This window comes from Haemaphysalis longicornis, unplaced genomic scaffold (genome assembly GCF_048455015.1).
Source record: "Haemaphysalis longicornis isolate Haplotype H1 unplaced genomic scaffold, Haemaphysalis longicornis Haplotype H1 scaffold_5, whole genome shotgun sequence".
In the NCBI taxonomy this organism is placed as follows: Eukaryota; Metazoa; Arthropoda; class Arachnida; order Ixodida; family Ixodidae; genus Haemaphysalis; species Haemaphysalis longicornis.
The window spans coordinates 4,175,530-4,198,289 of NW_027526385.1; the positions used below are offsets into that span (position 1 = coordinate 4,175,530).

Here is a 22,760-nt window from a genome sequence, read left to right on the forward strand (position 1 = left end):
GAGCAGCGTAGTCAAAGGTGACGGCATGTGTTATGGAATGCTGCCGGCGGCCGGCGGTTGCGGCGCGGGGCGAGGCCGATGCTGTTCCTCGCTGTGGCGTTAGGGTTAGCTTCCGTAGAGGGCAGTTTGACTCGCCTGTTGGGTCGTTCTTGACGACAGTGGTGCCAGGAGAGTCCTTACATCATGCCGGATCGATTCGTGTGGAAAGCAGGGGTCAGGCACTGCTGGTCCGCGGGCGGCGGAGCAAGATGCGGGAGCGAAGGCAAGCCTGTGGGGCTATGTCGGCCCCCTAGCGGAGCACCGGGCCATAGGTAGGTGCACTTGCCCATTTTAAAGCTTTGAATCTTTTGTAGCCTCCCTGCTGTTTACAGTTTTAGCAACTACAATTCTTTCTGAGTGGATGTTCACGCGGTGATGCAATAAAAGTTGAGGAAATTGTTCACCTTCTTTGTATGTATACGATTCCCTTACACACACAAGAGGCGCCTTACAGATCAGTGATGTTATTTCAGGTCAGTTCGACGGGTAGCGGTTGAAGACTACTGCCACGGATATTTCAGCGTGCCCAAAGGGACGGACGTGTTCGTGCCGGCGCTGCATATCCACTACGACGCGAGTTTGTGGCCCGAGCCAGATAAGTTTGACCCTGATCGGTGAGGAGGGCGCGGTTTTAGCGGCGGCTCAGCGCGGCATTTATGTGTCTGCGTTTGCCCTTGCATGGAAGAGGAAATACTAGCAATGAAAGTGTCTGCATGTTCAGTTGGTGGTGCTTCCACTCTAGCAAAGAATAGCAATAATGCTATAATGTGCTTATGTCAACACGACTGGGAGCGGGCCGCAATCTCTAATTCCAATAACCAGACATTTTACTCCAATTTCATATGAAGCGAATCCACATTGTCAATTTGTCACTTGTGGGGCCAAGATATATGTGCTAGTTTTAACGTATATTGTGAAGAATTCAGACTGAAACCAACCTGCGCGAAGGAGCAAACGGAATGGGAACTGGATAAACGTGAGCGCCAACAGTGAAACTTAAAAAAAAGTTGTCGGCTGAAAGAATTACATCACCAATTTGTGGAGAATTATGTACGTGTGTGCTAGTTAGAAATGTACCAAGTTACCAATGTATTTAATTTTCATCAAGGATACCGTAGAAATTCGTGCCGCACACATTTCGGTGTCTTTAATTTGATGGTCTACATCGCGCGTAAAGCGACACTCACCTACTTGACAAACGCTCTTCATATAACACTTCACGCAAGGATCATTGGTGTTACCCTGCCAAGTGCAATTAGGGTGTCACCCTGTCATACAGTGATGAAATCTACCGCGTATTAATTAAAACGCATAATGTACGGCAGGCGACGAAAGTCTGTAAACATACCTATGGTGCAGTCCAGTTTTTCACCAGTTTATGTTATTAGGTAGAGAATTCTTGCCCTTTAAAATTAACCTCCAAGGCGGCTATCTTGTCCCGCTGTCTGATGTGGCAGTATTCATTTCGGTTGCAGCAGCAGCGTAAGTACGACTTTGTTGCCTAGATTATTATCCTTGTGCGACACGTTCTGAGGCATGCCCGTTTCGTGTGCCCGTCCAAACAGCTTCAGCCCAGAGAACATGCCTTCCATCGAGGCCACGTCGTACCTGCCTTTCGGGCTGGGACCGCGTATGTGCGTGGCAACGGTGCTCGCTCAGACAGAGATCGCGCTCATCATCGCCATGCTGCTGCGGACGTACCGGCTGGAGCTGCCGCCTGAGGAACTCGCCAGTGTGAGTCCCGAATTGGTGCACAGCTTACTAACTTACAGTATCACACACAAAATAAAAAAAGAGCTTGTTTTGCTTAGGAGGCCAAACATGTTAGGGTTCGGGGAGTCCCTTTTGCCTCGAGTACCTAACTGCAGGCCAGCTACACACCGCATTAGTGGCAGCTACTAACTCAGCTTAAGGCAACGCATCCATGACTACTTTTACACCTATCGTGACGCCCGCTATTCCTGTTTTTGAATGCCAGTTCTCAATTCTTTATCTGCAGTTCTCTACCACTTGCGTGAGCGTAAAACTGCCTAAAACATTATCATGTAATTCGGATTGCCTGACTTGTAAAACTCTGGTCTAATTTGTGCGTTAAACGTAGCTTCAGCCTTTGGAAAAGTTTTGCTCCATCGTATTTTTTACATTCTTTAGCAATTTATCTCATATGATTGGGTAATGACGTCTTCTCTCTCTATTCAATGTTCCCCTTTTTGTCTTTTCTTCAGCTTTTTTCCCATGGGTGCTTATCATGCTGGGTTTCACTTAATACCACGGAGTCTGAGCGCTTGATATTATATAGATTTCGTAAGTTTGCAAAACTACCAGCAATGAAAAATTATATTAGAAGCAATAGCGACTCCCCTGCGTCGACATAAGCTATGCGTAGGGGACGGCAAAAAAGGAGAAGCTTTACAAAAAGGCAGGGGAGAGGAAGGGTTAACATTTTCTTACGAAGTCCTCCCAAAATAACACGCAACACGTACCCGAACCATGTTCGGTTAGGTACCTTGCAAAAGGAGTGTGAGACTTTTTTTATTCATTTCAAACCTTGTAAACTACTATAACGCACATACGTGGACTGTGTGTCATGTGTGACGACACAAGTGCAAAGGCAGCTTTGAAAAACTGTTGGCCCAACAACCATAATATGGTGCGTTCATGCTAACTTCAGATTGTTCCCTTTCCCCTAATTCTCACGTTACTCTTCTCTGCAGGACGAGGGTGTGTATACAGCAACGGCGCTCCTAGGAATGCCCAGAGATGGCCTGAGAATAAAGCTGACCAGACTCTGAAATTGCCTTTGGTTAAGGATGTTTCTTGTTGCATATTCCAACCGTTGCCACAACAGCAAAATAACACACGCACGCCAACACGCAAAGAGACAACCAGAAAGGCAGTATAACTAGGAACGCAAAAACAGAAGAACTGCTAACCAAGTAACTACTGCCATGTATAGTATTGAAAGATGGCTATTACTCGGCGCGCAGAAAAAAATGGTCTAAGCTGAGGTCAACAACCTAAGAAATCATTGCCACGAAAACTCTCCTTTTTGACTAGAGCTCACATACATGTCTAAAACTCAGCTAATACGCGCCGTGGAGAAGCGATAATGCGCTAAATATGATAGGCAACTACTTTTGGCAACTAGTTTTTATGTAGAGACAAAAATACGTACTCTGTAAACGGGACCTGCTTGTTAGCAAATGATTTAATGAATCTGTGGTTATTCAGGAAGCAACAAAAGTGTGCTTGGAACATAAAAAGACCACCGTGTTACAACCACGATGCAATAAAAGCTGTTGTGCAATTCCTTCCTACCTTCACGTGAAACGAACGAAAACAAATGCGCTCCCAGCCCAGACAAATGTTAGGGCTAACAACAAAAATGCCGCATTTCCTCGGGTGAAGTTACGAGGCTGTTTTGCGGACCCTGTATGAACTCTGAGCGGTTTGTATCAGAGTTTTTCCAGACGCACCGTGACTCCCTCACTCGGAAAACCTAGGAGCGACGAAGCGGCATACTTCGGAGGTTCCTGGAAAAGGAAACAAGCAAACATTACATTGACGGACGGACGGACGGACAGACAGACAGACAGACAGACAGACAGACAGACAGACAGACAGACAGACAGACAGACAGACAGACAGACACGATTGCAGGCTAATCACATTGTGTAGCGGCAGTGTTTGATTTCAACCAGAGCTAGAAAATGCTTTAAATAAATTTTTAGATTCTCACTCGGATACTACATTGTAATTTGCTGGAAATATTGAAAGAAATGACTTGAAACGATACCCGACAAAACTAAAACAAGAGAACATGTTTGTACGGAACAATTATGGGGGAAATATGAAAGTTTTATTACGCGCGTAGTAGTGGTAAGCTGCACTGAACGAGTAACGAAACAGCAACGAACAGCATGTCTCCTTTCGTATTTCTGCTTGTATGGAGTAGTATGAGCAGGCTCTCGAAAATTATTTGTGAACACTGGATATTTTACATATACACTTACCGCTTATATTGCCGTAAATGATTCCGTTGACCGGTGGTCAAAAGGGGTGGCTTAAGTGGATAAACATGTTTATTCTCTCTCTCTCTCTCTTAGTGGATGGCGGGTTGAATGTATACACAGGCTCTCGTCATTTCCCTGACATGAAATCTTAGATTCGAATGGAGGTTTCACACTGTGGAGCTACATTTGTGTCATGGAACGCGCTGTGCGGAACGGTTGCGGACTAATATAGACAATGTAAGCATGTTTAATGTGAGAAAACCCTCGTACCCGCACCCGCTTTTTTCCTTCAAAAAGAAAAAAAGACGTATAGAATCTGCGAATCGCGCAAACCCACCTAGAAGTGCTGCATCCAATATTCTGGAGGAAATTATGCAAAGGAGAAAGGGAAACTTACACAGTGGCGCCACATCCCCTGTATATACGTTATCCTAACTTTGAACGCGAACATCGATCGCGCAGGTCACGAGGCTGTAGATGTGTCCACTTACGTGCCGGTACTTGGGGCTGGGCAGCAGCCTGTACCTGGTCACCAGCATGGCCAGAGCTAGCGTCAGCTCCATCTGCGACAGCGCGGAAGCGATGCACTTGCGCGGTCCGAATCCATACGGGAAGTAGGACATGGGCCGGATGCTGTCCCGGTTTGCCTTGCTGAAGCTGCGTCATGGCGGAGAAAGAGAGAGAGCATGAAAAAAAAAGCGCATGGACCATTTGACATGCTTCTATTGTGGCTGAAACGTCATTAGCATTATGGGCAATCCAGCCTTACTTTAGACGCATGGATCATACTCGCTGACTTCAAAGATATACAAATTTTAAAGCAGATGGTTCTAGAATGTAGCATTTAACTTTTTTCCCGCCAGTGCCGCTTGCACCCTTCACGCGTAGCTCTCATTCTGCCGTCTCTGTCCAGCTCCACGTCTTCTGAAAGAACCTGTGGACGAGACGTACACCTTGTCATTGCGCCCTTTCAGCAGTTAGCCGCCTGTCTAATTTTCGCCGCTTACTCTGACGTCCAGCCACAACCACTCTTCTGATATAGTCGTGTCAGCGGGTTTGTGAACGTTGCTGGCGGTTTTAATTTCTCTTCAGCGACATGATCCATTCGTTTCGAACACGCTGCTGCTCCACTGATGTCATTCACGCTAAAGCTGGTGATACAAGCGTGTCCCATCCTATTGTGTCGATGCACACGTCTTCAGACATTCGCCTTTCTGTCCAAAATGAACTCCTTTCAAGAGGTAACCTGGAAGCGGCCTTCGACGTCCTTGAGAAGCCTTCAACCGCCGTAGTGGTCTTGCAAATGCACTCCTGGAAATGTCGGATAGATGCGCAAGCCGCTCTGCTGGGTGCCGAACCCTAAAGTTGGTTCCGCTACTACGCAGCATTGCATTGCTGGGAACATATTTTTAGAGTCCGTATAAGAAGTTTGATAATAAAGTATGATGTCTGTATAAACACCTTCATAATAACCATGTATACCGTAGGAAAGCTATACTTTGAGCCCCCTTAAAATTGGCTTCACTACTTTACTCAGCGGCACTGCAAGAAACACATAGTTAGGGGCGATGTCAGCGGTATTATGTGAAAATATGAAGGCTCTGAGAACACTTACAAAAAAAATTGCCCAACTTCACTGATGTAACGTGGCGAACGCTGATGTTGACAGCGGAGCTGCCTGGCGTTCCCCAATCGCAACGAAGAGCTTCATAGAACGTGCCAAAGCCAGCAGCTCGATTCCCGTTCGCGTCAATTCATTTTTGTTGCTGCTGCTGATGATTGAGGATTGCTATTGGTTTCCCCTTTGTAGCGAGGTCATGACATGTCATCTTACCAAAAAGGACTAATATACATATGTTTTATACTTTTTGTTTAATACTAGCGCTGCTTAGGGCAGGCACAAAATACTTTTTTTTTCTGCTACAGGTGGTAACTGTCTTAGGCAATCCTCTCCTGTCTGCTTTTGTTCTACCAGCATTCTAATCTTCTTTTCGTCGCCTCGACAGCCTTGAAGTTAACTTCCTCTGTGCTACCCTTAAATCCTAGGTCTTCTGGAACCCGAATATTTCCCTTATGTAGATCTGGATGGATACCCTCGCATTCTAATACTAAGTGCCGCATAGCTTCTGTTTCTTTGCCGCAGACCACGCATACCCCATCATTTTGTGAATACTTTCCGACAGAGCTCTTAGTTCGCAAGCAACCTGATTTAGAATCAAAAAGCAAAGCACTGCTTTGGGAATTATCGTAGAAATTTTCCTTTCTGATGTCTAACTTCTCAGCCCTGCACATCTCTAACGATGTTTTAGCCTGCATTTTTTCTCTCTATTTATCCGTTTCTTGCCGCCTTGCCTCTTTTTTGGTTACCTTGGCTGTTTTGGATTCTGCACTGTTTTTTCCGTATTTCATCGTTAGCCTTCTAGTCTTCCTTAACCGCTGCTGTGGTCCGCTGAGCGCGTTATCTACTGGAACCTTTTATTACTTTCGAACTTAGAACACTGCCACAAGGGGGCGCCGCGAGCGGTTTTTGTTTTTCACGAGGTATTTTTTATTGCTTTCGCAAAGATCAGGCAGCCATACATTTTTACTCAAAAGAACAATGCAAATATCACTTATGTATTGATGTCTTGCATCAAATATGCTTAATATTTTCTTTTCGGTCAACAATGTTGACAAGTACAAACATTGCCACCACATTTAGTAGTTTACAAAAGCTTTGCCTACGTAAGCGTCTCGTTCAAGTATTCAGTTAAATTGCTGCATATGTGCTTGGCGCTTGCTCTCCTCCTCGCCAGGCAATGATATGCCCTGTGCACATCGCTGCGACCGCGTTACCACATTTCGGCCCATGACCAAGAACTGCTTCGCTGATAATACGCCCAGAAGACCGCATTTATCCCTACGCTACATAAGGGAACTTTTTAAGTTAGGCCGAATTACTATACAACGGTGCTTTGGTAGGAAAATTTTTTTGTGAGTGGGGGCAACATAAGCTCTCCTATATGAGAAGAGAAGATCTAGACCCTAGCGCACTCTTTTAACAGCATTTTAGTATGCGTCGAAGGTGCGAGACTTCCAATGTTACAGAAGAACAGACATTTTTTTTGCTGATCTCACATTGAAAAATCACGCCTTAAAAAAAAAAAAAACACATCTGCCAACCGTTCAGGGTCGAACTTTTTCGGTTCCGGCCACAGCTCGGGGTCGTAGTGGAGGTCGAGGGTCGGCACGGACACGTTCATGCCCTTGAGGATGCGCACTCCGTTGTGTTCGTAGTCTTCGTCGCATATCCTGCGAATCGAGCTGCAAGAACATGAGAGCGGCGCTTGTAGCCTCTTTATGCTGAAAAAAAATTATGAAAGTTTTCAAATTGAAGCTGTTTTATCGAAGCGGAGTGGATGTGTGATTCTGGTGGTTAAAGTTGGCACACTGAATACGGGATGTTTCTGCCTACCTCTACAATACATGAGTTTAAAATATCGACAGGGCAAAGATTATGCACACTCCATTTAACGACGACGATAATTGAACGCCAAGCTTTCTCGTGAGGGATTCCTTCGTTGTCGTCCGAGTTCGGACTTTGACTCGTTCAGCTTTGACCTTGACTCGCACGCAGTTTGGACTTTGGATCACAGCGGCTTTGACTTTGACCCTTCGCCATTTGATGTCGCACGAATAAAGCTCTGCGTTCAACCATCGTCCTCAATAGACGGAAAGTGCATGACTTTTCTGTCTATAGTTTTGCACGGTCATCCACCCCTCTCCAAATCCAAACTACTTCGACCGTTCCTGAATCGCGCAATCGGATAGACGTCGGCTTGACAACGCGAGAGAACCAGGTGCGATTCCGACCACGGGAAGCGTTTTTTTCTTCCCTTCACCCGCGATCGCTCATCATCATCGTCGTCAGAGAAAGTCGGCTTCCTGCAGTGCTTTTTGTGTGGACTGCAGGCCACATTGGTGACAGGCTGCAAGCATCACTTTTAAAGATCATCCGCCTGCCCGTCTAGAGTGGACGCCGCTCTTATTGACGACTAAAACCATTTAGGAGAAGCGAATTCCTGCAACAGATTTTGCGAAAAGCAGGGGTAAGTGAGAAAAACAGAAAGGCGAATCACCCTGGCAGTGCAGGGTAGAGTCTCACGACTTCGGACAAGACTTGTCCCAGGTACGTCAGCGTTCCGATGTTGTCGTACGTCAGTGCCCCCTAGAAAAAAAATATAGCACGGTATTTCTGCACGTGTGCCTGCGTTCATCTAAAGGTTGCTGTTCCACTTCCAAGAAATGCGAATTTCAATGCTTGGTGTTCAGTACGACCAGCGTGAAATAAGGACGCTTACATACTTAATCGAAACTTTCTTTCATTAACATAATATGATGCACAGGCGTTTTGTTGCAGTAAATGTTTTGACAAATAGCTAAGAAATGCATTCAAGATACAGAAAAAGTCACATAACAACTGCAGTGAGCGCTACGTGGCAAATAACAACAATGAAAAAGAACCGCACATCTAATTTATGCTCGTAACTTTGAAGAATAAAAGTGTGTGACCGGGTCTTAAATATACCACGGTGTTTTCAAAAGTGCTTATGTATTTAAGCCGTGTTCTTTTCAAAATAGTTGTGAGTGCAGCGCTGTCCTGTCTCGTTCTTTTGAGCCGTGTTTTCTTGCAGTAATATTTCATGGTGGAGGATAATAAAGACTTCTTAGAGAACATCCTGGCGCACTAAACTCGAAACCAAGTCCATGAAACGTCGCTTACCTCTTTTTCCACAAGGCCCAGCACCTCTGCTCGAGCCCGGTCCTGCACTTCGGGGTGCTCTGAGAGGAGGTAGCAGCCGAATGCCAGTGGGGACGCGATGGCCTCAATACTGAAATGAGGAAACGCGGGTAGCTTTACCTTGAATTTAAATGTAAAATACTTTTTCTCACGATGCACGCACTTCCCATGCCGCGGCTTGGGCATGAGTCGCTAAAGCCTCTCTATTGCTCTGTCACGAAGTAAAAGAGGAAAAAAGCAGCATGCCGGCGTGAATAGGCGCTGGTTCACGATACATTATTGCTAGCGGCAAACGTTGCTGCACAACTCTACTGGTTTTGCTATGCAGACGGTATTCGATTGATTTCAACGCAAACAATAACACAATAACACAAGGCGGAAAAATAAGAAACACATGGGCTGAGAGAGGGGGGGGGGACAGAAGGAGGGAAGGAGGAAAGGAGGGAGAGAGATGAAGAGATAAAAATGCAAGGTAACTCTGGGGCACCATGGGTGCATACACTCGGCGACAAAAAGAAAAGCATAGTGTGAAGGTGGTACTATTCATACCCTGTCGCGAAATTGCGCAATAAAAAGGGGCTTATTTGAGAATGACAGACTTCCCTGTGCGAGTGCTTAACAGTGTTGATAACCTGCTCGTCAACACCTAGTGCCCCTAACCACTGCACCTATGCACATGCTTTTAGTTACCCACAATCAAGAATTTGGTAAAGAACTTCGTCTTCAGTCATAGCAGTAACTGCATAGCAGCAGTAAAAGCCTCAGTAAGTTATCAGTATTGCGCAGGTTCATTACATATAATTTATAGGAGCGGTTAAAACTATGACTGCACATAACCCTAGCACCTACATGCAAATGAGTTGTTCATATGCAAAATGTTTCGCTGTTCATAGGTAAAACGCATAGTTCATCTTGCCTTGTCTAATAAAAATACCGTTTTCACTCTTTTAATTTAGCATTCCACGTGCTGCTGTCATCACAATTAGCGTCTCCGCGGTGCGTTCGTAATCAAATATGTGTCCCTTTGTTAAATTGTGCTTCGAAAAAAAAATGATTATCTTGCTGACTTACCTGGCAATGATGAAGATGCAAGTGTTAGATTCTGTTCGCAGAGTGGCTGGGTGAGCCATAAACACGTCGGAGAGCTTCCTCCCTATTGTAGAAAGGATTCAGGGAGGCTACTCAATATATATCCAGCCACGTTATGTCTGTGCATAGTAGTAGTAGTAGTAAGTATTGCCGAATGAGGCGGACTTAGCCTTGCATAGCTGCCGGCAATTGCTCCGCCTAATCGTCCCCAATACAACATCAGAGACTCTCAAAGTCATCACACCTCCCGTAGTCCTAAAAGAACAGACACACAATGTCACCACACCTCACTTAGTCCTGTGGACTGCAAGAATCCGAGTAGGAGATGAGACACCTCTCTTCGTACAATCCAGTGGCCCCTAAAAAATGTCCTCCGATGTAGCATGGGGCACTCCTAACTTTTGGAGATCACGGAAAAAGTTCGTCCGCTCAGGGTTGGTTTTGGAGCAGTTTATAATGTATTGATCAATGCCACCAGTCACACTGCAGGAGGAGCACAAAGGGGATGAATCAATGCTGATTTTATGTAGCCAAGCTGGTGTACGGGCTGAGTCTGTTCTCACTCGGCGGAGAAGGCAGGCTTCGACTCTTTTCAGACCTTTCGTCATGACTGGACGATGTACTGGTCGCCACTGCTGCCTAAAGTACTCCAGAAAAAGGGTCATGCCACATTCCTTTATATGTCGCAATTGCGAGTTATGAACAGCTGCACCATTCCTCGGTGTCAGTCGAAAAAAACTTAGTCCGCTGTAAAACTAAAAAAATTTTGTCGTGCAGCTGAATGCCTCCGTCACTCTATCACACAGGCTATGAAGTTTTAGCAGCGGAGCTGTTCAAGCTTGAGTTTGGTCCAGCGGCGCTAGAAAAAAAAAACAGCAATAAAAACGACGCACGCGGTGACTTCTGGCGTGGGGGGAGAGCGCGAAACCAGCTTACGTCAGCAAAGAGCTGAGGGCACGCGCTAGCCTCCCTGCCTGGCCTCCCAGCCGGGTCCAAATTCAAGCAGCGTCGAGAGCTTTTGTTGTTCAGTTTTGTTCAGTCATCGTTGTTTTGTTCAATCAGTTTTGTTGTTCAGTCATCGAGTTTATTGCAAGGTAAACGTTATTTCGAGATGCCGCAGTGTTTTAAAGCTGCTTAGCCCCTCCTTTACTTGAATTTGTTTTGGATACGGCATTTCGAAACCACAAAATTGAAAGATGCGTGAGCCACCACAGCCTACATCAATGTTTCGAATAGTTATTGGTACCATCTGACCGTTTAAAAAGGGGAACAATAAAAACTCATAAAAAAGTAGACATTAAAGGGGTCCTGAAATACCTTCCGCCGATGCGTGGATGTAGATGTAACCAAATAAAGCAATGTATTAGCAATCTCCTCCCGCAAAAATTTTGTTGAAACGATGAGTATTAGCTGAGAAATCGTAAATCAAAAACCGCGTATTATCGTCGCGCCGCGTTTCCTCCTCCTTTCTACTTACTCTCCGCTGTTGACGGCGAGCGAGCCTTCCCTCCCATGATGCTGCGCTCCTCGGCGGTGACGTACTTCCGCTATTGCGCTGCTCACATAGCCGTCTGCTACGGGCAAGCTTTGTTGACACCATGAATCCCGCTCTCCGCTCAAGGCTGGAAAAGCGAACGAAAAATCTGGCCGCATGTGTGCGGCGGCCTGGCCTTGCCCTTTCGCGGTGTACGTTGCTGCAGAACTTTGCTATCGGCGGCACGCGACTCTTTATCGGCGGCGAACTCGCAGCCGCACGGGGAGGATCCTGCGCTCACTCCCTTGGATGCACAGCGCACTGTTTATCCAAAAAGCGCCGTATCAGATGTCGCCCCGCTGGTGCCGGGTCTTATTTTGTGGCGGTGGTAATTCCTGGCGGCGGCATGTGAAAAAGACATTTTAAACCGATACAGAACCCGTGCACAAAACGCCAGTTCAGCTTGGGGTGACGCGTGGTGGAGAGCGGCAACGTTGGCAAAACATGCTCCTCCGCGGCTCTGAGCTTTCTAGCGCTGGAGCGAGCACCATTTCTTTGACAATCTCAAACATCGGTTGCCCTGGAAACAAAGCACAAACCGCTCTAGAAGTCAGTTACGGTTGCGTGATCCCGGTTCAGCTTGGGGCCCCACCTCGCGGCATATGGGCACTGCAGGCATACTACTCACTCCCATTTGGAAGTGCGAGATGCGTTTGGCATTACAGGAGGCGATGGTGTGTGTGTTGTGGACGCCTTTGTTTCGCGATGAAATGCGACGTTGTGCTTCTGCGGGTGGATAGTGCTTCCCATGGTCTGGATTATCTTTCTCAAGCGGCGTACGACTCAACCTCGCATGGCGTATGTGCAGTGTGCGTGGCTAAAAGCCATCTCGGCTTGTGCGCCAGAGTTAAGTGACTGGCTGTTCGTCCCCGCAAACCGCGCGCGAGGTGAGTGCCGAATTTACGAGGGGCAGGAGGAGGCAACCCATCGTCTGTCAATCGCGGTTCGGACTTGCAACGCATGTTGTGACGTTGTGTTCGTTCGAAACGCATCTCTGGATTGTTTGGAAGTTGAATAAAATGTATGCGTCAAACCCAGGCATTCGGCTCAGGCAACGCCGCCTGTATAAACAGTGCCTAACGCGTGAGCGAAAAATGGCCAAACAGCCACTCTCCTGTTGCTCTCTCCTACCCTTCCCCGCTCCGTAGCCTTCCAACGTGCTTTCGTGTCCGCCAGCCAGCGCCGCTTCTCGGAAACTATGCAAAATAGTGGAAAGTTTGTTTAGCGTTCCCGAGTCGGCGCTCCTACGCCTTCTTGTTTTTCACCATGCCTGTCTGTCTTGGTCTGTCACTGATAAAACTTCCTTTGTCACGAAGCAAAATCCCTTGCGCTGCAGCAGGCTGATGCCGGCTTTGCGCGCTTATCTACCCGGATCAGAGGCCCTGAAATTTTCTGAGTGGGGCATCCCACCTCTATCCCCTCCGCATTTAGGTATTGTTTTGACCCCGCTGTTCGCACTCCGCATCGGTACGCACTTCTAAAATTGAGGACTGTACCGTAGAAGCGCCCGGACAGCGTGGCGGGATCCCAGCTGCTTATCCTTTTGTTTCCTATAATTTTATGAAGTTTACAAGCACGTGATATTATTGGAAAGTAATCGTAGAAGTGAGCGCCTGAACAAAAAACGCGCACGCAAGTTTTTCTTCTCTAAATACTCCAGAAAAAAAAAATATCAGTAAAATAATGGCTGCCCCAGCAGAAAATATCATTTTTCTGTTAGCTATATGTCTACCCGACAATCAGTATGTTCTTAAACTATTTCAGTTCACCTCCGTCTTTATCTTTCGAAAACTGCAGCAAGTATGAAGCGAGTGACACGTTGAACGAGATCCCCCGTGCGCCACAGAACTAGCGCCCCGTCGCGGCTAAGATGTAAGCGAAACGGCCCTTGAAGCCCAACAGGCAAGCTGACAGACACACGTCGTAGAAGTGGGTGCAGCGTTCGCGACTCGCGAGCAGTGACGTAAGACGAGATGTCCGCCGGCACGCGCCACATAGCGGATCAGTGCCTGAACTAAGCGTCCCTACCCTTCCCATTGAAAAGCGCGCGACGCGTCAGGCAATGTTAATACAGGCGGCGTTGGCTCAGGGCGTTCTCTGCGATTGCAAGAAAGAAGTGCCACGGGGCTTCAACGCTTTCTTTATGGAACGTACTCAAGTAAGAGAATATTCATGTCGTGTTATGGCCCTGTTGCATTCAATACAAACGGTTAAGCGTTTGTTTACACTTGTTTCGTTTGTCGCAAAATGTCCAAGCACTCCGGCACTCCGCTGGCAGATCGGCCGGCGAGCCGACGCTGAGTAGACGACTCATCTCTTTGCCGGATGTGCGTGAAAAAGCCGCCCAATAGCAGGATGTCTAGCTCATGACGAACATCTGGGAATCGATGATGTAGACATGTGAAGATGGCGGCGTCCAAAAACACGAAGGAAAGGGTGAGAAAAAAGCGACAAACTTTGCAACAAAAGTGTGAGCTTTCCGCTGCGCGTAAAAGAGTAATACTTGGCACAGATGATGTTGACGACCCAATCTAACGATTGCGCTAGTCAATTTAGTGTGCTCAAAACGCCTTTCAGGGCCCCTTTAATAGAAGTCCAGGAAAGTAAAGGAGGCGTCGATTTTAGAATTAGAGTTCTTGTTCTAAAACACAGAAAAACGTAAAAAGGGTGGAAGGAGCAGTCGTGGGCGTTGAAACTATGAAATGTATATTGATGAGCAGAGGCCGAACATTTAGGCACTGAAAAGGCCGGTCTTAGGTGCCAAAAATAGGCAGAAAAAACGTTTCAGGCCTCCAACGTGGTGATTATAGGCTCCATAAATGTTTCCATACATGCAAATTATTCCGAAGATGTGAGCAACCTGCATCTACGACAAGAAAAAATTGTATGGCTTATGATGGCACAAAGGCGCCAAAAGTTGAACATAGCCGTTCAATTGGCTAATAAAGCTGGATATTTCTTGGCTTAATTCAACAAGGGCACTGCTCATGTTCAATGGCGACTGTTGCTTTCTCAGCCTCGTATATAGTAAAACATGCATAAAAAATAATACCTGACAGCTGTAATACTGATTAAAAAGGACTACTTTATGTCTGTCTTATGCAATTTAAATACGACACAACAAAAACAAAAGAAATTATAAACGCAAGAGCGACGACAATGCTCTTTCCCGGACTGTTAGGTACAGCTCTACCAGTTTTCACATCTACAATTATATTATCTATTTTTTCAGGGAAGACATCTCAACACTGGTAAATACACTTCCACACATTTGAAGAGCGTTTTTCAAAGGTGTTTATCAGCCGAACAGATTTTTGACGGAAAAGCGTGCTTTAGAGCCCATCGGCTTGTTGATTTTAAGGCGTAAGGAAATGCAGCTGAGCAGTGGTATTTCACAGTTGGCTCTTCAACATATATAGCATTGATCTGCTAACATAGGCGTGTTCCATGCTCAAGCCCTGCGTCGAAAATAGAGTTGCATTTGAGTATACCTCTACAACCAGGATGTGACTGCACGTCTTTGAAGAAATCTGTTTGGACGGCACGGGGGACTCAGTCTAAGGATGACTTAAAATTGTGGAAACAAAAGCTCACTAGCACCATCTTCATATATTTGGGTTCAAAATTCTGCCTCTTTTCACTGAGAATAAGCGTTTCATTCTGCTGGTGCCAGCGGTTGTTTTCCGGGAGCTGGTTGAACTAGCGGACTAGTGTTGGGACTTCTTTTTCCTCACCGGCAGCAGACGACGTTGATCATCATAATTTTCGTTATGCACCTCACAAGCTGTCGCATGCTCTCGAGGCTGCGCGGGTTCGCGCCCGCTTTTTATAGCATATTACATTAAAGCCTCACCCGAACAAGATGTGCAGCTCCACTTTCTGGACATCACGCCGCAGCTGGTAGACGCAGAGGTCCAACAACTAGGTTTAACCCCATAGAGTTCTGAGCCATCACTGTTGTCATAATACATGTACAATTGTTTCAAACTGCAGCTGAAAGCGAAAATTGAGGCTAAATGGTGTTCACATAGGCGCCGATTTTGAAAGTAGGCATTTATAGACATTTAAGCACAACGCACTGGCTATTCTGTAGATTATACCACAGAATAATGTTCGGCTATATTCAGTGGACCAGGCTACAGGGTTATCTTCTATTTTGAGACACTGCTAAAAGGACCCCGCTCGTCGCTTTCCGTGGCGCAGTGGTGCAGCCCTCGGTTTTCACGCTAACAGCCTTGGTTCGAGTGTCAGGATTTCTGAAGATATTTTTTTAAAGTAATTCTTTTTGCTGTAGCGTTTTTTAAAATTAATTCTACGCATTAATATGTAAAGAAGTGTCAATTGATATCTTTTAGGTCGCTCTAGATGAATAAGGCTAAACTATAGCATGGTACGGTCCACAGAATAATGCTGAGCATTGTCCTGTGGTCTGGTCCACAGAAAAGGCACTGCCTAAGCACAGACGCCACATTAGGCATTTATAAACACTATGAAGCATCATAAAAGTCCTTCTTAACCTCTAATTTATGCTCATATATGTCGAATTTGGGCGATAGGAGTGTAACGAACAAAATAGGCATTTGCCTAAAATTAGGTCTCTACTCATGAGTACAAGGAAATACATGATTGGGGCCTTTTTAATGTTCTGACAACGTACACGCATTGCGTACAGTTGATGGTTATGCACATTTTCTACCATTGTGGTCTGCACTCATCTCTCTAGCTTTCAACAATGTTTTACAACCTGAATCATGACCGCCAAGCTTTTCACAATGAGAATTACCCCAGGTGAAGAGGAGCGCTTTATTGCATCAGAACCAAAATGCATAAAAAAGGAAGGATTTTGCTTCTTGTTTTGCGGCTTGCTTTTTGGTTGTGACTGAATTAACAGCGGAAGTTTGCAGTTCTTGCAGTGGGAAAAGAGATGCATAACAATTTGACAAAGTTGAAATTACGACAGGGCATAGGGGGAAAAAGAGCTCAATTGTCAGGAGTAAATGGTTGACCTGACTGCTGTCGGCGATTAGTCATCATCATCATCATCATCATCACCAGCCTATCTACCCCCACTGCAGGGCAAAGGCCTCTCCCATTATTCTCCAATTGCCTCGGTCCTGTGCCAACTGTGACCAATTTATCCCCGCAAACTTCTTTATCTCATCTGCCCATCTAACTTTCTGCCGCCCCCTGCAACGCTTGCCTTCTCTAGGGATCCACTCTGTTACCCTTAATGACCAGCGGTTATCTTGCCTTCGCATTACATGTCCTGCCCACGTCCATTTCTTCTTCTTAATTTCTACTAATATGTCTTTAACGCCAGTTTGCTCCCTGACCCACTCCGCTCTCTTCCTGTCCCTTAATGTTACACCTATCATTTTCCGCTCCATTGCCCGCTCAGTCGTTCTCAATTTAAGTTGAACCCTCTTAGTGAGCCTCCAAGTTTCTGCCCCGTAGGTGAGTACCGGTAAGATGCAGCTGTCATACACTTTCTTCTTCAGCGACAATGGTAGGCTGCTATTCATTATCTGAGAATGTCTGCCATATGCACCCCACCCCATTCTGATCCTTCTAATTATCTCTGCCTCATGGTTTGGATCTGGGGTCACAACTTGGCCTAAGTAGATATATTCGCTTACCACTTCCACTGCCTCGCCACCTATCTCAAACTGCTGTGCTGTCCCGAGGTTATTGATCATTACTTTAGTTTTCTGCATATTAATTTTCAGTCCCACGGTTCTACTCTGTTCGCCCAGTGCGGAAAGCATGCTTTGCAATTCGTCCCCCGAGTTACTTAGCAAGGCAACGTCGATTAGTACACCCGTTTAACTTATCAGTCCGTGAGCCATTATATTGGGGGAAACTAAACTGCGCATGCGTGTTGAGTACTTGCCTTCGGCTTTGCTTGCTGCGTTTGCATCTTCCACCTCCGCGTTGATCAGAAGCTGCAGGACGTCCTCTTTGCTTGGCTGTTGGAAGCCATTGTATTTCGATGAAAAAAAGAAAAACGGAAGAAGAATTTCAGGCATAATTAATTAAACGAAATCAACCAACCGGTACACCTACAGTAGATACACCTAAATACGTCTTCATATTGTCCGAATAATACCTGCTTATTCAGAAAGTATAGACAAATTAGCACAGAATCTGGGTAAAGAAATAACTTGAGCAATAACGACACAGCGGCCGAAACAGATGAGTTCGCCCTGATTTCCAAGGACGCGGTATCGATCCCTGCCGCAGTGGCTGTTTTTCAAATGGAGGCGCTAAAATGGAAAACGCCCGTGTGTCGAGATTTCTGTGAACGTTAAAGATCCCCCCCAGGTGGTCGATATTAATAATCTGGAGAGAGAGAGAGAGAGAGAGAGAGAGAGAGAGAGAGAGAGAGAGAGAGAGAGAGAGAGAGAGAGAGAGAGAGAGAGAGAGAGAGAGAGCGAGCATTTTATTAAAGGAGACCTCTAATCGAGGGAGGTGGCCGGCAGCCGGAGCTGTTTGGCGACCTCCGTAGCCCGGGCTATGATGATCTTCTGTCTCTCCGGGTCAGAGCAGCTCACCGCTGCCTCCCAGAGCTCCGAGGAATCTGGAGCCCTCCACAACGGCGCGCCTCATAGCCCAAGTGTAGCTTCGGCGCGTCAAACTCCACAATCAATCGAGTCCGCTACTATTTTTCAAACGTGGGGTGTCACTTGCTAAGCAAGGTGGCTACTTTCTGCCGCGAGATAAGAGCTGAAGTGAGTTATCAAGCTGAATGAAAAAAGTTACAGCCGTTCCACTCTACGTGAAAACTGTTGGAAATGCAGAGCACTGATTCGCCATAATGGGCTGTAGCGCCGTTATCCGCTCACTGCTACCACCCGACGCATTTCAAATTTCCCGCCTTCGCAGTGCTCGCGCGCCCCCTGCCGGAAACTGCGCCAGCAGGAGTTCTGTTCTTTTTGTGCTTGTTTTCCCTCCCGCATCGCCGCCCGACGTTCACGAATGGCTGCGGCTTCTCGCTGGCGAAGTTCGGCGTCGGCGGCTCGCTTGCGGCGCTTGCGCTCAGCATCCGCAGCACGCCGCCGCGCCGCCTTCTCTTCCCGCGTAGACATTGTCGATGAAGTCGATGGTGAAACGTGAAACGTGCCGTGAACCCCCTGCCGCGGCTATGACGCAACGTGGAGCGGCTATGACGCAACGTGGCGCGGCTATGACGCAACACAATCCAACACAATCCACTTTAATCCAATCCAATCCAAATCCAAACCAATCCAATCCAATCCAAGCCAAGCCAATCCAATCCAATCCAATCCAATCGAATCCAATCCAATGCCAGACCGACGGGGAGCGATGCGGACTACGGACGCCAACGCGGGTGACATCGTGAGTTACTTAAATGCTCTGCATTTAAAACAGATAACAACTGGGTTTAGGGATCAACCCCGACTTTCTCAATTCAAACACATGCGCAGAAAGGGGATGGCGAGAGGGGGCGGGGGACGAGTATGGCGCCAGACGCTTACATCAGGATGTGCGCGGCGGTGGTTGATTATGGGCAGCATCCTGTCCATCATCTCGTCCGAAGGGAGTGGAATGAATAGCGACCGCAGGCCAACCAAGACCCTGTGCAGCAGGGGAATGTCGGGAAGAAGATCTGGAACAAAAACAGGCATTTGTGCAATGCATTAAGCAACCTGCGTTTACACTCGGAATGACACTTCTAGAAAATGGTTGGCGGAGAGTAAGCGTGCCACTGCCACTTCGGGGGAATGTTAGCGATTCATAGGTCATTCCACGCAACGAAAGATGGGGTTTGATCGCTAGAGCTGTGGCAGTTTTCGGGTTGGAAAAAAACAAGCTCCCAGAGTAAGCATCGTGACAAGGTTAACTTAAACTGATGATAATGATACACATAGAAGCCACTTTTTTGATGGCATGACAAATGAGGTAAGCGCAAAGAATTACAAACCTGGTAAAGCCAAATTTCAAGCAAATTTGACGCACTACAGTTGTGTGAACGCAGGCACATCATAATATACTCACGTTTTTGACAGGAGGAGGAGGAAGTGATTGTTGGGGGGGGGGGGGGGGGGGAGGGGGAAAGAGGCCGGTAACTGTCTGGCGTTTCGCCGACACCTCAACCGGTCGAACGGAAGCGAGGAGGGTGGGAGAGTCGAAAGAGTAGGTAAAGGGGGGAAGGATGTAGGGAGAAGGTAAAAAATGCCAAAATTACATGCAGGTCTACGCAACATTTTACGTGTGCTTGTGCGCAGGCTTTGAGATAAAGCGAAAGAAAGCATATCTTTGCATTTATTCTTGCGTAGAAAAGGTCACCGAACTCATGGTGTACATTTGCGTCGAGTCCCCGTCAAATTTGCGGCGGACAGAAAAAAAAAATTACTACGCTCATTGCCAATCGTTTAGAACCCACTATGTTCGGAAACATGACAGGCACCTACGCACAGCGACCTGATTATGGCACTCGACATGGCATCAAATGCTGCTATCTAACCAGCCCAAGCCGTTTAGGGGCGGAGCTCCTAAAGCCGTGGGTATGTCCATCCCGTGTGTCTCGTGGTACGTGACCGCCTAGTTCGATGACTCACTCGCAGGTGGCGCTACGTGACCGCCTAGTTCGATGACTCACTCGCAGGTGACGCTGGTGTGAGTGACGTCATGATGACGTCACTCGCACGTGACTGACACTATAAAAGGCAATCGCTGTTGACGCGCTTCCTCTTTCGCAACGAGTCACCGGATGGAGGAGGTGGTTGTTGACAAGGCTGCGGAGCGGAGGGCGCGCAGGGCGGCGGCAGCGCGCGCTCGCCGACAGGATCCCGCCGTGCGCGAAAGAGAGGCCGAAGCATCTCGTCTAGAAAGTCGCGCTTAAACCTCGCGTCGGCAGCTTCGGGCTGAGCTCGCTTGATGCGTTTTGCAGCCGCCTCGCGAGCTCTCACTGCATCGGGGTTTTCCTGCCGATACGAGCGCTTGCTTGCAGCCTCACGAACCCTACAACAACAACAACAAACGAACAAGAACAAAATAAAAGTTGATTTGTACAATGTACGCACACAGTCTTACGTCTTTCTTAATGATGTAATGGGCGAACTTTCACGGGAGAGTTACGGTTACCGATGATCTCCCCCTCTCGAGCTTCGCCCCACTTATCATCATTCATTCCGTGGATATGGCGTGATTTTTTTTATTCGATGAGAGCACATTCTCAAGTATGTGGTTAAACATAGCGAATGTAATATTATATTCTGCGACTGATAAAGAGAAACTTCTCGCAGCACTTTTGTTTCAGCGAGTGCAGCAATGGTTTTCTGTTTCTGACAGGTGGGCTGTGAGAAACAGCCTACCTGTTGGCGTTGTCATTGCCGCTGCACTCGGAGAAACGGCGAGCCCACAGGGGCTGGGATAAGGCCGAGCATGGCCATCACGCTCAGAAAACAGAAGTTGTCACGGCAACATGAGTATTAGGACAGCTTCAATGTCACCAGGCGATCTGCCTTCAACCCCCACGCAGTAACATGCTCGTAATATCGAACTAACTAAATTGAGATTTTCGTCAGCTGGTTCGGATGCCTAGTTGAAGCGCCGCAAAAAACAGCGGACAAGAAGTTTAAGTTAAACCTTGGTAATATATCGGACGAACAAAGAATACATAAATTCGTTGATGAACACGCATTTGAAGGCAATAGAGTCAATACAGCGTCAATATGGAGGCACCAAACGGCGTCAATTTGACGAAAAGCGAATTGTTTACCATGGATAATCAGAATAATTATCGCAAAGCGACGCCGTGGTATCCCTATTCACTGTCACTTCGTGAACCACACCTAAGTTTTAACAGAGGAAGGAACGTAACCCTATAGCCGGTCAAGACATGCACAGACCGCAGCCTCTCAGCGTCAACTTCTTGGCACTTACTAGCGGTTGAATTTAAAATTGTTCAAACAATCAGGCTTCCTGAAAAACCGACTGGCAGGGTACGTGCATAGGAGTATGCGGCTTAAGAACAAAACAAACTTGCCTTTCAGCCGTATCATGTTATTCATGAAGTTGACCTTCCTTCATTGCTCACCTTGTTGCAGGGAAACGGTTTTTACGGGAGGGGATAGAGGAGGAATAAAGTTTATTATTTTTTTTTCAATGGAAAGAGGAGGGGAAAAGGTGAGTGGGTGGTGGCCTTAGTCCAGACCGCCTTCAGGCCCCGCAGCGGCCCGCGCCCGGGAGCTCAGCTACTCGTGATCCTCGCGCTGGAAGCTGGTCAGCCTATGCTCCCACTGCTCCAGTGTAGGTGGTGGCATTGGGTTGGGATGTCTGACGGACTCCCACACGAGCGATAGGTGGTGTTTGGTGTATGGCATGTTGTGTAGTTGTAGGGAAAAACAGTTGGTGAAATGTGACGTAAAATTGTTATGTTGTAGTAAGTCTGTGTTTGGATTCGGCGCCAGATTCGTGAGTCTTGTGTATTGAATGATGGGTGAAAAGGGGGGAAAATGAGGCGTTACTTCTCTTAGGGCCTTTACTCCCTTCTCCCCATCCCCGCAGAGTAGCATGCAGGCGAGAACATGCCGGCAAACCTCTCTGCTTTCATCTAATAAAGAGCTCTGTCTCTCTCTCTCTCTCTCTCTCTCTCTCTCTCTCTCTCTCTCTCTCTCTCTCTCTCCCTGCGATAATGGTATGAAATTTCTGTGTATGTTTTTGGAACTCGAGTGGCTGGCCGAGGCGACTGGAGGTGTGTCGTCGACATCCGTTGGGAATGCCCGCGGTTAAATTTTTTTTTTCTTTTCGGCTCGAACGGAGCATGGTGTGTGCGGCCCTGGTTGTCTCCCAAAGGCAGATATCACTGCGAAATATTCCCCAAGCCTGTGGGTGGGAAGGCGCGTTCACTCACTGAGCAGGAAAAGTGCTACGCCGCCGAACTGGCCGACGCTCTGGCGTGCCGCGTGGGCAATGGCCGTTGCGGCGCCGTCCTCGCGCTGAATTTGCGTGCGGGCGCCGGCGAACATCTGCAAGCCGAAGTCTGCCGCCATGTTGCAGAAGGGCTCGAACAGCTCCACGCAGCCATCGCCGGGTTCGCTGGTTGAGGTGGGTAGCTTGGAATCGATCACGCCGAAGCACTCTTCAACGCACTCCTTCATCATCGGGAAAGCCTGTGTTCCCACAAGAAAAGGATAAGAAGGAGCAGCAGGGTTGGCTTCCTTCTTCGCGCTAAGAAATTACATTTATAGTCTCAAAATAACCAGAGTACTTTTGAAGACGAAAAAATGTTTCCGTAAAGTTAACACCAGCTCAAATAGTGTTGCACCTATACAGCTCGAAG

General features: G+C 47.2%; 2 protein-coding genes across 2 annotated transcripts in view; one reads left to right on the forward strand and one right to left on the reverse strand.

Annotated features, from left to right (window-relative positions):
* The first annotated feature begins 1,120 nt into the window (after positions 1-1,120).
* On the forward strand, positions 1,121-2,831 carry LOC144138976 (steroid 17-alpha-hydroxylase/17,20 lyase-like). The gene is made up of 2 exons (XM_077671479.1): positions 1,121-1,773; positions 2,754-2,831. The coding sequence occupies exons 1-2, from the start codon at positions 1,576-1,578 to the stop codon at positions 2,829-2,831; spliced, it is 276 nt and encodes a 91-aa protein (XP_077527605.1). The 5' UTR covers positions 1,121-1,575.
* Positions 2,562-22,760, reverse strand: part of LOC144137826 (cytochrome P450 3A14-like) — a 39,761-nt gene continuing 19,562 nt past the window's right edge. Inside the window, exons 6-14 of the mRNA XM_077669832.1 lie at positions 22,332-22,590; positions 18,952-19,082; positions 17,346-17,421; positions 9,904-9,985; positions 8,815-8,923; positions 8,171-8,259; positions 7,215-7,355; positions 4,544-4,709; positions 2,562-3,572 (exon numbers count right to left, since the gene is read on the reverse strand). Coding sequence (XP_077525958.1) covers positions 3,495-3,572; positions 4,544-4,709; positions 7,215-7,355; positions 8,171-8,259; positions 8,815-8,923; positions 9,904-9,985; positions 17,346-17,421; positions 18,952-19,082; positions 22,332-22,590 — 1,131 coding nt within the window. The 3' untranslated portion in view covers positions 2,562-3,494. The remainder of the gene's footprint in view (positions 3,573-4,543; positions 4,710-7,214; positions 7,356-8,170; positions 8,260-8,814; positions 8,924-9,903; positions 9,986-17,345; positions 17,422-18,951; positions 19,083-22,331; positions 22,591-22,760) is intronic.

Coding starts and splice junctions, on each gene's coding strand:
- LOC144138976 (XM_077671479.1), top strand. CDS start 1,576: ATGCCCGTTTCGTGTGCCCGTCCAAACAGCTTCAGCCCAGAGAACATG. Junction 1,774..2,753: donor CGCCTGAGGAACTCGCCAGT/GTGAGTCCCGAA, acceptor TCTTCTCTGCAG/GACGAGGGTGTGTATACAGC.